Source organism: Ipomoea triloba, chromosome 11 (assembly GCF_003576645.1).
Source record: "Ipomoea triloba cultivar NCNSP0323 chromosome 11, ASM357664v1".
NCBI lineage: Eukaryota > Viridiplantae > Streptophyta > Magnoliopsida > Solanales > Convolvulaceae > Ipomoea > Ipomoea triloba.
The window spans coordinates 24,791,014-24,805,969 of record NC_044926.1 but is presented as its reverse complement, the minus strand read 5'-3'; the positions used below and the strand labels follow the sequence as shown (position 1 = coordinate 24,805,969).

The 14,956-nt window shown below is 32.8% G+C and overlaps 1 protein-coding gene across 2 annotated transcripts; it reads right to left on the bottom strand.

Annotated features, from left to right (window-relative positions):
* Positions 1–1,101: 1,101 nt before the first annotated feature.
* LOC115996866 (alpha-N-acetylglucosaminidase-like) lies at positions 1,102–14,698 on the bottom strand. Of its 2 annotated transcripts, none has more exons than XM_031236304.1 (19): positions 14,327–14,698; positions 14,010–14,086; positions 12,744–12,955; positions 12,522–12,643; positions 11,805–11,890; positions 11,215–11,309; positions 10,846–10,927; positions 10,351–10,457; positions 9,328–9,358; positions 6,828–6,945; positions 6,464–6,511; positions 5,364–5,473; positions 4,693–4,795; positions 4,170–4,268; positions 3,272–3,382; positions 2,389–2,633; positions 1,975–2,212; positions 1,816–1,894; positions 1,102–1,691 (listed from the first exon to the last, which is right to left on the bottom strand). In XM_031236304.1, the coding sequence occupies exons 1-19, from the start codon at positions 14,552–14,554 to the stop codon at positions 1,417–1,419; spliced, it is 2,466 nt and encodes an 821-aa protein (XP_031092164.1). In that variant the 5' UTR covers positions 14,555–14,698; the 3' UTR covers positions 1,102–1,416. The 2 variants fall into 2 exon arrangements, with proteins under 2 accessions (XP_031092164.1, XP_031092165.1); XM_031236305.1 differs by lacking the exon at positions 9,328–9,358 and adding an exon at positions 7,485–7,515.
* Between the last annotated feature and the right edge of the window lie 258 nt (positions 14,699–14,956).

Below are 14,956 nucleotides of genomic sequence, written 5' to 3'. Positions count from 1 at the left end.
TTTTTCTTTTTTTTTTTGTTTTTTTTTTTTTTTTTTTTTTTTTTTTTTTTTTTTTTTTTTTTTTTTTTTTTTCTATTTGGTATTTTTATTGCATAATTATTTATGGTGTCAGTGTATATAAAACTTTTAACTCAAAACTTGTGATAGTTAAAAACAATTTTAATATTTTTACCTCTTTAATTACTTTGAGTTTTAATTTTAACAAATTGATTTTTTTTTTGTAACTATAGATAATTATTTGATAATGTAAATTGTTGAATGCCAAATATGATTGATGTGAACTTCAATTACTTAATATACAATAAGAATATTTTATTAGAATAAAATGTAATCAATCGATATAACATTTTAGACAAATTAACCATTTAATTAACAATTATACTTGAAGCTATAGTAATTTATTTATTTATTTTGTAATGTCATTTTTAATTTTTAATCATTGTATATTTATTTAATTATGCAAGACACTTCAATTAACTAGTATATATAAATTTCATATACAAAATTCACATAAAAATTTACATGATTCGTTATGCATTCCTGAATTTCCCACTACAAGTTTAATTTTGTAAAAACTGTCCTAACCCACCACTCTCTATAACTTTGTACTTTGTCCATTTTGGCTATATTAAATTAGAGTTTGGTGTACCAACAATTCCAAAATATATTTTCTCTCTTGAAGAATGTTTTTGGAAGTTGACTTAATAATACATCATGGGGCAATTATGTCAATGACCCAACATTGAGAAATATCAATGGAGAGGTTGAAAAGGTTACAGTTAACTATAATCTTATTGCATTCCCTTACCTGCTCAAATTCATAAAGAAAGATAGGTATAAAAGTGTCACATCTCTTTCCTTTTAAGTTATCTAATGAGCCTATGGATATTTTACATGTTAGTGTATTTGGCTAAAGACATTAGAGCATTACAATTGCTTGATATAACATTTAACTAGAGTAAAGTTGGCAATTGTCAAACCACGAAGTGTCCTAGACAGACCCTAATTGTAGGAGACATCTTTAAATTCATACTATACTCAGATTAATCCTTATTCGCACCGAGGCCAACCCAATTAAGGATGAAGTGCTGGTCAGATCGATTTTTCCATACAAGAGGAAGTTCGAACTCTCAACCTCTTTTAAAGGAACGAGAGTGCACGGCCACTCGCGAGATTGTCATATATGTTGAGAACAAAAAAAATATAACAAATCAAAGTCAAGAATAAAAAGTTGAACTCCTAATAAAGCCAACGGACCAAAAGTAAAATAAACCTTATTTATTTTAAAACATTATTTGTAAATGGATAATGGATGCATGGATGGTATCAAAGAGTCAAGAAGAACACCCTTTATTCATCATGACCCAGCATTATCTTGTTGGTTCTGTAAAGAGAGAAGAGAAACCAACACGAATATCACTTGCCCTTTCCAGTTAAGGGATAAAACGGCTCACCATCAAGCAAGTACTTCTCATATAGCCGCTTTGATGTTTTAAGGGCATCCCCTGTACTTTTGACTGGGAAAACCTTCCTACTACTCTGCCAATCGTTTGTAAGTTTGATCCATTCCCTTCTCCAATCTCTCAGACGAAAACCTTCGCCTTTCTCTAAGCTTTCTGTCAAATACTTGAAATAGATTGCTGCACGAGGGCCATAGTAATCGCGTAGGAGTCCACTCCAATACTTGTTACCTACAGTACAAATCAAAGAAAACATCACAATGCCGATATGTGCAGAGATCTTGTGTGTGCATTCCCCTTGATATTGATTGCATGTTCTTGCATATTCAGTAACAGAAATATTGGTTTCACATACCATAGTCACGAAGCAAACTAGCTTCATCCTCCGTGTTGTCAAACCACATCGTAATCAGAGTTCTTGCATTCCATTCGTACTGCACAATTAGTCACTTGAGTCAAATAATTATCCTGATTTGAACTCTCATAATCACAGGACTCTTGGAGGAATCCTTACCTGTATTTTCTGATCTTCATCTCGCGCGAGTTCCTTTGCACTCTGTAGATATGGTCCCAGAAGAAATCCATCATGACAAGCTAAAAGTGTGTCCATATCTTCTACAAGAGTGAGAAACTTTTGGCTAAGAGTAGCAACAGCACCAAGATCACCAAATTTGTATGCTTCTATAACATCTAAGAATAGTTGGTTTGCATATTTTGCCAAAACTTGTCTTGTCAGATCAACAAGGTCATACCTGGGAACATGAATTGAGGCATCATTACCATATGAAATAAGAAAAACAAGGAGTTGGGGAGGACTGATTAGATGGGATGAGGTGGTTAAATTAGTAAAACAGATCATTTGAACCCAGGTGCTCTCATTTTTCTTTTTATATATGGATACGTGATTTGGAACCAAAAATATGCTAACCTGTAAGTATCACTATTGGATAGTTCATCTCCACTTGAAATGAAAAGTTTGAGTGCTGGTATTACTTCAGAAGTTGAATACCAGAGATGAGGGTGATCATAGGAATCACTTGCATCCTCAAGAATGGATCTCATAGATGGATGTGCATCATAATGTTTTTGTGTCTTAGTCAATAGCCTTGACAGTACTGAAATTGAGTGTGGAGCAACATCTGGAAATGCAACAATTACATCTCTATTTTTGTCCTGTTCCAAGATTATAAAGAACATTTTCATCACAAGTGAATTCAGGCGGTACTGGTAGAGTTGGATGCACACTTCTGTGAGTAAATTGAAGGACCAACAATTAAGAGTTCAAGACCAAGTTGATATACATATTGACCTTATTGCATTTGACCTAGTATAAACTTGCTGTCAAATACAAATGAAATGAGTTTGCTTAGTACTCTTTATTACGATAGCATATAATGGCATAATAAAGAAGATAAGCCACATGAGTTTGTTGATATCATTTTACTACAATTAAGTAGTTACTTATAGTTTTCAAAAAAGTAGTTACTTATAAGTTGGAAATCAATAATACATGGGGAAAGAGTGATATAAAACCACACTAGGGTTGGTAAACTAACATTTTGGAGGTACTCAGTTAATTTGTCTATGATGATGTAGTGGACTACCACACATGATAGAAATTCTACAAGAAAAGTTGCAGTGGCTGAACAGGATTTTGATCTTTGCAGTTGTAAATCTCCATTTTAATGTCTTTAATGAAAGTTCTCTCCTTTTAGATAATGCCGATTATTGTGTAGTGTATCCTCAATAAAATAAAATACTAAAAAGATAAATTGTTTAAGAGAAAAAGAAAGTCTTAGAAGGTTACTAACATTAGCACCATCTGTGCAATTATAGATGGTATGATACAATATATTCCAGGAGTCCTGCATTGATTGAACAAATTTTCCGTACCTTCTTCTGGAATACAGATCAACCCAAGCCTAAAATAAGAAAGCAATTGCATTTATTTGTTACTACAAAATAATGAACTTGATCTGCCATGGAAATAGAAAGAGCATACATGTAATCTAATTTTCAAATTAAAAAAATATAAACTAGCACATATCCTTACAACATAAATACATATAGAGACTTACTGTTCAGACCATTATTCTGTCAAATCAGTAATACCTTGATAAGTTCACATAGTAGAGAAAAACTATTCATCAAGCTTGAACTTGGCAATCTAATAATACCATGACAAAAAAATTGGTTTCCAGACTCGCATAGCTAAAGACGACATGGATTGCAAAAATGCAAAATGTCCAATATTTTGGCACATATATGGTCATATGAAGTTAAGTCAACCATGATGCTTATTCCTTGTAGTATACCAGAACACAGTTTTGCTTATATTGCTTGGATTAAAAACTTCAGTGAAAGGAGTTCTATTATATGAAAACAGGGAAAAATGACTAAAATCAGATAACATGGAAGCAAGAAAAAACTGAAAGCAAATGGCATGACCCATTTATTTCCTATTGTCCCTTGCTTTATATCTGCTTGCCTGACATTGGCAAAAGGACGACATCATAGTGTGATGTTTCAATCTGATTTTGATGTAAGGATTGTTAAGAACAGAATGTTTACCTCTATATGCTGAAAGTGAGAAATCTATTAAATTACTGTTGTTTCATTCTTGGTATCTAGCCATAACTTCAAGTTATCTACAGCTCAGATAATCCGGGCACATTAAAAAATAATAATATAAAACAAAAATCATGTCACCTTCACATCAACTGTATCATGTTGAAATGCCATTTCAGACATGAGATCATACACAATTGGATTCTGTTCAATGCCTTCCATTGACATCCCAACACCAACCTTTAGATCAAAACAAATTTAGTTAGAAATGTGAAAAATAAATCCATGAAGAGAAGAAGCCACAAAAAAGAATTGAAATCAGAAAAATGAACTGCTCTCATTTAAAAAACAAATTAAAGGACAAAGAAATATGACACTCTACTCGCTAGTTATGTGCATGCGTATATGAGATAGAAAAACAAAAATCTCATGCAACTTTTCTGCTTTATGCAAACTTTTTAGAAGGAACCAAGGAAGTGCCGTTATAAAGACAAGTGGAAGACCATTAAATTGACAACTAAATTAATACAAGAAAACCTTCAATGCAAGGCAGTTATATTCAACATTTGTACAATGTGGGCTAACAAAATGTTCTCAGATCCCTAAGACCAATAAATAAGGAGTCCCAAATAAGAATGTAAGCCACATTTGGAATAACACTTACCATGGTTGAGTTGGAACTTGTACGAGCTTCAACAGGTCCAGATCCAACTGCATCTAAAACTCCATACATTTCTATATTACCAGCAAAATTGTGCAGCATACACCTGAGCATACAATAAAGTCCATATTAGGATAAATGGAAACATGACCACAATAAATATAAAAAAGTTTGAAGAGGCTGCTGCTAATGCCTCAAGAAGCATGAAAGAAAGAATGTGAATTTTTGTTTGAGAAAAAAAGGTTCTTCAACAACTTCGTTTGCTGGCTAGGTAGAAAGTGTTAATCATGATTGTGTGTGTGAAGCCTGATTTATCAAACGTATAAGTCATTTGAAATTTCATTAATTGACTAGTCTTTCCTCAAAAATATTATGTCTTTTTTAACTCTCAGGATTTCTCATGCTGATGCCTGAACTGTTATGGTTCCATGCCTCAGGTAACTGTCATGAGGCATGGTTTAATTTGTTAAGATATATACAAAAGTGGTTCAGTAGCAGGCAGCTATAGCACACATCAATACAGAACTTCCAGGAGCTAAACTCATTATTAACTACAGCTAAGAGACATAATAAATGATATGGTGTATTACTATTTAAAACCTTTGTATAAAAAGTAGGCAAGCATCATATCATACAATATGTAACATTTTATAGAAAGAAAAAAGGCCACTTTCCAGATGTATGGAACACCATAGAACTGCTGTGAAGTAGACCATATAGGAATCACTTCAGCATATAGGTCGAGGACAACTAATCTTCCAAGAGGAACGGAGTGTAGAAGTGCCTGAAAATAGTTTAATTTGCATGTAAATATACATTATAAAGAAAAAAGGACTACATAATGTGTATGTTAATTAATGAAGTCATAAACTAGTGAGAGGACTTTGAAGCATGTCAGTACAAAATTGATTCACCAATGGAAAACCAAAAAAGGATTACAAATTTGGTTGCAATTATCTGGTTCCTAGAAGAACAGAGTGTAGAAGTGCCAGAAGATAGTTTAATTTGCCCGTGAATATACATTACAAAGAAAAAAGTAGTAAACAATGTGGGCTCATGAAACCATCAACTAGTGAGAGGACTTTGAAGCATTGGCAGTACAAAATTGATTCACCAAAGGAAAAACAGAAAAGATTATGAATTTGACTGTAATTATCTGTTTTGCTCCCATATGTAGTACAATTAAACAGCAGAAGCATATAGTGATATAGGTGCCAAATATAATATTCAGGATATTCTCACAGCTTAACATGAAAAATCTAAAGCTGAATTCTATACTTGGCTCAGATTTGCAGCAAAACAATATCCAGAGAAGGATTTTAAATCCAATGAAAAGAATTATATTTATGTTGTATTTAAAGATAACAAATTTAAGTTCCAAGTTCCAAAGGTGTAGATGATGTAAATTATGGTTATAAGTTCTTAACTGGTCATTGTTGTTAAGCTATTTAGAGGGTGAAGTTAGTTGATATATTCTGCACTGTCATATTATTATTGACATGCTTCCCAAACTCATAACAAAGTGTATTATATGTAAAAAAAAATCAGTGATGCAACAAGCCTTGCAAAATGCAAATCAATTAGCCTTCTCTGTGACTCTGGTTTCAGTTTCTATGGAAAGATGGATCACACCTGAATGAGACAGCTAATGTGTAACATTAACATGATTTCAATGGATCAACATAAAAATGGGAAGCAAAAAAAAAAAAAACAAAAAACAAAAAACAAAAAAAAAAACAAAAACAAAAAACAAAATAAGATGGATGTATATAACCTTCATTTGTGGGGGCTTCCAAAACGGGTCATATGTAAACAACCATCCCTACAGAAGATAGGGTAGCTGATTAGGGAGGAGGGAAAACGTTAATAAATTATGGATCAATATTCACAACTTGCTAAAATGAGTAACATATAAAGGAGAAAATGCCAAACAAGGAAAGAAACAATTTATTAGTGTTTAAGTAAGATATATAAAGGAAATATAAGGGAACCAAAGAGTAAAGTGTGAGCATGTTGAAATTTCAATCTTTGTCAAAGATGTGGACAGTGTTTCAAGTGTGAACCTAAATCATCATAACAGTTTGATTATGATCCATTATAAAGGGTTGATATGACTTCTTAGGAAATAAACATTTTACCTGCATTAGCCAAACAGCATTATCATCACCACTTTGCATTCCTTTAAAAATAGCAGCACCTAATGAAGAGATGTACTCTGGATCATCGGTAGGCGGTGTGTTCTCATCAAAGGTATCACTGCAATAGATTTGTCATTTTCTAATGGAGCACTTTGTGCATGCTTGGCAAAGAATATGGTTGTGCAATACCTTTAGCTTACATAAGACAATAATCCATAAGTAACATGGAGGATGGATTCAATTATGGATTATGATTAACAAACAATCATAAACTGAATTCATAACCTAAATTCAAAAAAAAAAAAATTATAAAGCAAGACCAATAATTGTTGCATATTGGCTATCAATTCATTGTTTGTCTTTATTTGAATCTTATTCTTGACTTGCTTAAATTCTTATACCCGTATGATGCTGCCAAGAGTTAGACATCAATTAATTTTACACCTAATAAGGAGTAGAAGGATGAATTTGATTCAAATCCATATAGAGAAAAACTCAGCAAATTACAGAAAGATTAAGTCCCTTACTACAACAGAAAAAAGGTTCACTGATGTACAATAGCTAAACTTATCATTGACTGGTTTTGAATCATCCATGCGATAAAGATGGAAAATAATATTCTGGCTGTTAGGACAGGGAATCAGAACAAAAATTTACCAGTTGTATATGTGGCTGCTCCTTCCATACTCTGAATGCGCAAAATGGAGAAAAAAAGGCAGTCAGCAAAAACATTTGGAGTAAAATTTCATTTTGGTCCAAGAAATATAAGCTAACTTTCAATTTGGTTCACATGTTTTTTTTTTTTTTTTGAAATGCGTTCACATGTTTTAATAACTTCAATTTGATCATGAATATATCTCATTGGTTTCAATAATTCAATTAGATCCCAATGCCATTTTTGACCAATTTTTGACATATGGACAAAGATAAATTGGCATTTCACAACCATATTCTTTTTCTTCTTTCTATTTCTCGCTTCCCCCTCTCCCATTCTCATCCAAATTAGGTAAATTTGATGTTTGAAGATATGTCTGAATTTTTTTAAAATATCTTTTAACTTCATTTCCTTGGAATTATGAACACTAAAGAATGATTGAAGCTTCATATGAGTGCAATTTACATTATGGTTCAAGTGTAATAATTTTTACCAGGCACGCCTTCCTTGCAAAAATGATAGATTTTAGGTCTTCTTCTTGAAGTTTTTTTAGAAACAATTTGAACAGAAAACATTAATACTTCTCTCAGTAAGTAAAACAGAACTTTTGAGAACTGTATCATAAATAACATTTAGGAAGAAAATGAAAGAAATGAGAGTCTCAAATTTCTCATTGATGAATAAGAATTTGCAAAAATGGTGGTTGGGAAAGAGTTGCAGGGGTAGGTCTAGGTGGCAGACTAGAAAATGAGAGGGAGAAAAAAGTAATGTAGAAAGGAATAAAGGAAAGAAAAAAGAAAACATGTTACAAATCTCAAATTTGTTGTTGGGATCTAATTCAGACCAATATCATAAATTTAGAATGAATTGAAACTATTAAAATATTAGGACCAAATCGAATCTTAGCCTCAACTTCCAGAACTCATTTACTCAACAAAATAGTATAATTAAAGGAAAAAACTTTTTTGTTGTTTCAGTGGCATGACAGTGTAAAACAAACCTTTTTTTTAAAAAATAATTTATACCTTTTAGTTGCTCTCTAACAAATGCTTTTCCAATTTCAACAAACAAAGGATCAGTAGCATCAAGAAGATAAGTGCAACACCATCTTGAGTCACCATGAACAGTAAACCTGAAATGAAAAAATTAAACCAAGGGCTGGGTTCAGGTGAGAAAAAGGAAAAAACTATGTACTATACTATCACCAAGAATGTGGTGAACTCTTTCAATAGAAGATAATTATAATTTGCTCTCTCTAGGATGAGGAACTTTTGTTAACCTTTTGAACTTTGGATTAGGGCCAAGTGATATAAATAAGAGAAATAAACAAGAATTAAAAATTTTCCTTCTAAAAAAAATCCCTTGAATTCAGTAGAGACATGCAATCCTTTCAGAAGAAAAGGATGGCCAAGTAACACGGGGAAAACATAAATGCTAATTAGACAAAAAAAAAAAAAAAAAAAAAAAANTAACCTAAATTCAAAAAAAAAAAAATTATAAAGCAAGACCAATAATTGTTGCATATTGGCTATCAATTCATTGTTTGTCTTTATTTGAATCTTATTCTTGACTTGCTTAAATTCTTATACCCGTATGATGCTGCCAAGAGTTAGACATCAATTAATTTTACACCTAATAAGGAGTAGAAGGATGAATTTGATTCAAATCCATATAGAGAAAAACTCAGCAAATTACAGAAAGATTAAGTCCCTTACTACAACAGAAAAAAGGTTCACTGATGTACAATAGCTAAACTTATCATTGACTGGTTTTGAATCATCCATGCGATAAAGATGGAAAATAATATTCTGGCTGTTAGGACAGGGAATCAGAACAAAAATTTACCAGTTGTATATGTGGCTGCTCCTTCCATACTCTGAATGCGCAAAATGGAGAAAAAAAGGCAGTCAGCAAAAACATTTGGAGTAAAATTTCATTTTGGTCCAAGAAATATAAGCTAACTTTCAATTTGGTTCACATGTTTTTTTTTTTTTTTTGAAATGCGTTCACATGTTTTAATAACTTCAATTTGATCATGAATATATCTCATTGGTTTCAATAATTCAATTAGATCCCAATGCCATTTTTGACCAATTTTTGACATATGGACAAAGATAAATTGGCATTTCACAACCATATTCTTTTTCTTCTTTCTATTTCTCGCTTCCCCCTCTCCCATTCTCATCCAAATTAGGTAAATTTGATGTTTGAAGATATGTCTGAATTTTTTTAAAATATCTTTTAACTTCATTTCCTTGGAATTATGAACACTAAAGAATGATTGAAGCTTCATATGAGTGCAATTTACATTATGGTTCAAGTGTAATAATTTTTACCAGGCACGCCTTCCTTGCAAAAATGATAGATTTTAGGTCTTCTTCTTGAAGTTTTTTTAGAAACAATTTGAACAGAAAACATTAATACTTCTCTCAGTAAGTAAAACAGAACTTTTGAGAACTGTATCATAAATAACATTTAGGAAGAAAATGAAAGAAATGAGAGTCTCAAATTTCTCATTGATGAATAAGAATTTGCAAAAATGGTGGTTGGGAAAGAGTTGCAGGGGTAGGTCTAGGTGGCAGACTAGAAAATGAGAGGGAGAAAAAAGTAATGTAGAAAGGAATAAAGGAAAGAAAAAAGAAAACATGTTACAAATCTCAAATTTGTTGTTGGGATCTAATTCAGACCAATATCATAAATTTAGAATGAATTGAAACTATTAAAATATTAGGACCAAATCGAATCTTAGCCTCAACTTCCAGAACTCATTTACTCAACAAAATAGTATAATTAAAGGAAAAAACTTTTTTGTTGTTTCAGTGGCATGACAGTGTAAAACAAACCTTTTTTTTAAAAAATAATTTATACCTTTTAGTTGCTCTCTAACAAATGCTTTTCCAATTTCAACAAACAAAGGATCAGTAGCATCAAGAAGATAAGTGCAACACCATCTTGAGTCACCATGAACAGTAAACCTGAAATGAAAAAATTAAACCAAGGGCTGGGTTCAGGTGAGAAAAAGGAAAAAACTATGTACTATACTATCACCAAGAATGTGGTGAACTCTTTCAATAGAAGATAATTATAATTTGCTCTCTCTAGGATGAGGAACTTTTGTTAACCTTTTGAACTTTGGATTAGGGCCAAGTGATATAAATAAGAGAAATAAACAAGAATTAAAAATTTTCCTTCTAAAAAAAATCCCTTGAATTCAGTAGAGACATGCAATCCTTTCAGAAGAAAAGGATGGCCAAGTAACACGGGGAAAACATAAATGCTAATTAGACAAAAAAAAAAAAAAAAAAAAAAACTGTATTTGTAGTTATGTCCTATAGGCAATATAGACAGAAATTTAGTTCTTACCAATTGTCTAAATGTGTAATTTTTGCAGATGGGAATACTTGTGTCAGCGCTGCAGGTACATTTCCAGAAAAGGCAGGCAGAACTGACAGATAAAGTAGCCAATGCATGAGTTAGCATAGCAAGGATTACAAACTTGATAATCAGCTTGAAAAAATAATATGGTGTGGAACTAAATTAGGACCTTAAACAAATTTAAAAACTCTTTACATGGTATGAAAGGAATAAACCTTAACTGCAGAGATGGAAAATAAAAGTATTACAGATTTAATTTATACTTCTATCATTCATGGATACACTACTTTTTAATTAAAAACTTTTACAAGGTTGATCTTAAGAAATAAATAGTAGAATATCAAAGGATAAATCTACCTGGAGTCATCCCAAGTTCATACATTCTTGCAAGAATTTTCTTCTGCATAACAAGTTGCTGATCTAGCCAGCTTTGTGGCAGTGGACCGCCCCATCTAAGATTAAAAATAAAAATTAAAAATGTTGGAAGTGAAAAATATAAAAAAGTGACAAAAAAAATAACAGTGCAGTAAATTTTGGTCAATATTGATGCAAAGGATACAGTCCAATTGTTGACTCAGAGAATGACTTATGTTGAATGTTCTGTCAGATGTTGCTAATAATGCAACTTGCAATACAAAGAATTGAGATGCAAATAATAAAATGGTCAAACAAATTTCAATGCAATCATAGATAAATTATTTAAATACAAAAATAAATTCTTCTTCAAATGCCTATGCCTATTGCATTATCAATCAATTAATCTATCAACAATATTGCATTGCTACTTTGAGATATAGCATTTGAAGAAGTGAGATACAATTACAGAAACCCGAAGATATTTGTAAAGTTCAAAGATATGTAAGAAGAGAAAAGGTTGCAAAAGATGCCTATATCAGAGCTTGATGCAATTATACATTTATACTACTAGTCAAAGACAAGAAGCTGACCCATGTAGATTGCCCATACGTGACCATGCAAGAAATGCAGGGCCTCCAAAGAAATCATTCAGATCTGAAGCACTAATGTTGAAGCTCTGTTCATGTATAGATAACAAAAACAAATAAACAAATAAAAAAAGAGATATGTAAATGAGAGAGTTTTGACATGGTTAGTCCATGCATACGAACCTACATTAGCAAACACACATGATAGGAATCTTTCTTGATGCAACACATTAAGCTTGTATATAGACTATTGCTTGGTTTCATATCTTTCCTATGTGGAACACTTTGTCCTCATTCTCGTGGACTTTGCAACCTTGGGCCTTGATACCACTAGTTAAGAGAGAGTATCAAGTATCAACCAGCTCTACTTCCTCTCATGTACATATATTAGTGCTTGATTTAAAATCTTTATAAAGTGGGACACTTCATCTCCATTCTTAGTGCTTACACAGGGAACCCTAACAATACTTTGAATTGCCAGCAAAATTTTCCTAGTTACTCCTAAATTAGCAATCACCTCGTCCCAAATGGATAAAAAATATACGGAGTAATATTTTCATTAGAATGTGGTGAATAGAAATTTCCAGGATACTTCCTTTGATCCATACCATACAAGAAAACCAAAACAAAAGCCATTTGCTTCAACATAATACAGTAAAAATTAGTTAATTAAGTAAGCTTAACCAAAAGTGAAGTAATATCAAGTATGGAAAAGAGTACCATGAACACTTTTTGCCATATTGCTTCTTGTCCAGTGAACGCTAGGGGCATATTGATTCCCTGGAGAGCCATCCAGTCTATTTCTTTCTCCCATCTTTCCCAGTCCCACCATGCAAATGAATCTTTATAACCCATGTGGTAATAAATTTAAGCACACACATAGAACTTTGAAAGTATAAGATAGGGGGAGGGGCTAGGAAAAAGAAAAAAATGGAGGTTTACAGCTTGATGAGACAGCATTCTGGTAATAGCTCCATGGAATAGGTCTCTTTACTATTATTCCAGCATCTTGAACATGGGGGAGAGATCCAGACTTAGGAACTGAAGTGAATTGGACTCCTCCTGTTTTACTCCATGATATATGTGCTCCACACCAATATTTCAAGTACCAATGCAGACCAGATAAAAGCTCTACTGCCGTGGTTCCACTTATTCTGTGTGAACCAAAAATATGAAGAGATTATATAAGAAAAAGCTAACGTTTCTAAGCACAAATTCAGAAACAACTTCCTATATATTTCAATGCCTACCAAAGAAGCTAACTGTGCATATATCTAGAAATGTCAATGCTAGTGAAATCTGATAATAATGAAGGTTGAGCTTGGTACAGTGACCAAGTGCTCACCATTTGACTGTTGGGTCATGGGTTTAAGCCTTCAAAACAACCATTCTAAAAATAGAGATAAGGTTACATATACACACATCTTCCGTCTCTAGGCCTGTCACAATATGGGCACCTCACGCAAACAGGATTCATACTTTCAAGAAAGAATTTATGGTTTATTTGTGGCAAATTGACAATCTCTCATCTAACTGATGTTCTGCCTCATAGGAAAAAACTAAATGAAAAATATATTTACATGTTGAAGCAGAAATATAGCAATAGATGGACAAACCACTAACTCACTAAGGAACCTAGAACTTTACTCTTTACACTCATCATGATGGCAAAGGACCCATCATACCTGAACTGCTTCCTTTTTGAGGGAAAGCATGGTCTGTATGCAACTCGCAGTTTTTTGTAAAACTCATGTATGTTGTAAGTTGTTGGACCATGTATTAAGCTCAAAGAGGTGTTAACACACTGATTTTCAAGCAACAACAGGCCTAAAATGTACAATTAGATAGATCACCTTGGGTACTGATAATGCAGTAGGTAATAAATTAAGCTAGTGCCCCTACTCAATAATAAATTTAGTGCTAGCTTACACAACCAATATACTTGGACACATAAAGCACTACTTTGGCTCCTTTTCATTAGGAGAAGATAGTATGATCATATTGAAGAAAATTAGAGAACAGATTAATCCTATTTATTTATTCTGAGCAATAGTCCCCAAACAAAATGAACACAGAACTTCAGGTTTTCTCACAGAGAAATAAAAGCAGAAGTTATTTAGAAATGCTGATGCTCTATAGAACATATTAAGCCTCATCAATAACTAAAATTTGGTATAGTACAATACACATGAGAGGATATGAACTTACAGAATTTCTGAAGAACCAGTGTTATTCTGAGAAGGATGATTGTTTATCCTGAAGCAAGCATCTCCATCACATTGCTCCTAAATTATAAAACAGAACGAGCTTCAGGACATCATACTGATGATACTCAATACTAGAACAGCAACAATAACTAGTGTATAAAAATAAGAACATCAATTCACCAACTCACAAGCTAAGTCATACAATCAGAGGGACTTAATTTATTGAAATAATCACTCATCATGAATAAATTCTAAAAAGAACTACATAAATATGAGCTTTGCAAATGCAATAATGTGAATTGAACTTGTTAAACGGACCTTAGCGATGATGAGGAATTGAAAGCTGGAAGAGTGCGAAGGAATGAGACGGTTGAGGACGGTGTACGCGGCGGATAATTGGAGCGAAGCCGGAGCCCTTTCCCGGTCGTGAATTTCGAGGAGGCGCGAAACATAACGGACGCCGAGAGTGGAGGAATCGGCTCCGGCGAAGAGGAAAGCAGAAAGGAAAATGAAAAACGTAGAGAGGGAGAGGGAGATGGAAGCCATGGACAAGGAGGAGAAGAAGAGAGTGAGGAAAAAGCGTTGATCATCGGCATTGTATAGTGGAAAGAGCGAAGACAAAAAAAGAAAATGATTTGCAGGCCGGCCGAGATAATAGAGAAAGGAGCAATTTGGTTGTCCTTAGAGTTCTTATTCTTGATCGTCGATTGACTATGAAATATCAACTACCTGGCGCCTTTCCTCTTTGTCTTATTCAAATCCTTTTTCTCCCTTCAAATAATTTATATTACAATATAGATATATTTACACATAGAAATAAAACTTTGTATATTAAAATAGTAAATATGAATTGATTTACCTGACTCAGGTTAACTCTTGTTTTTTTGTTTTTAGTATTACTCATAACTGCTTTCTCAACTTACTGAAAATTAATGTCCCCCATATAAG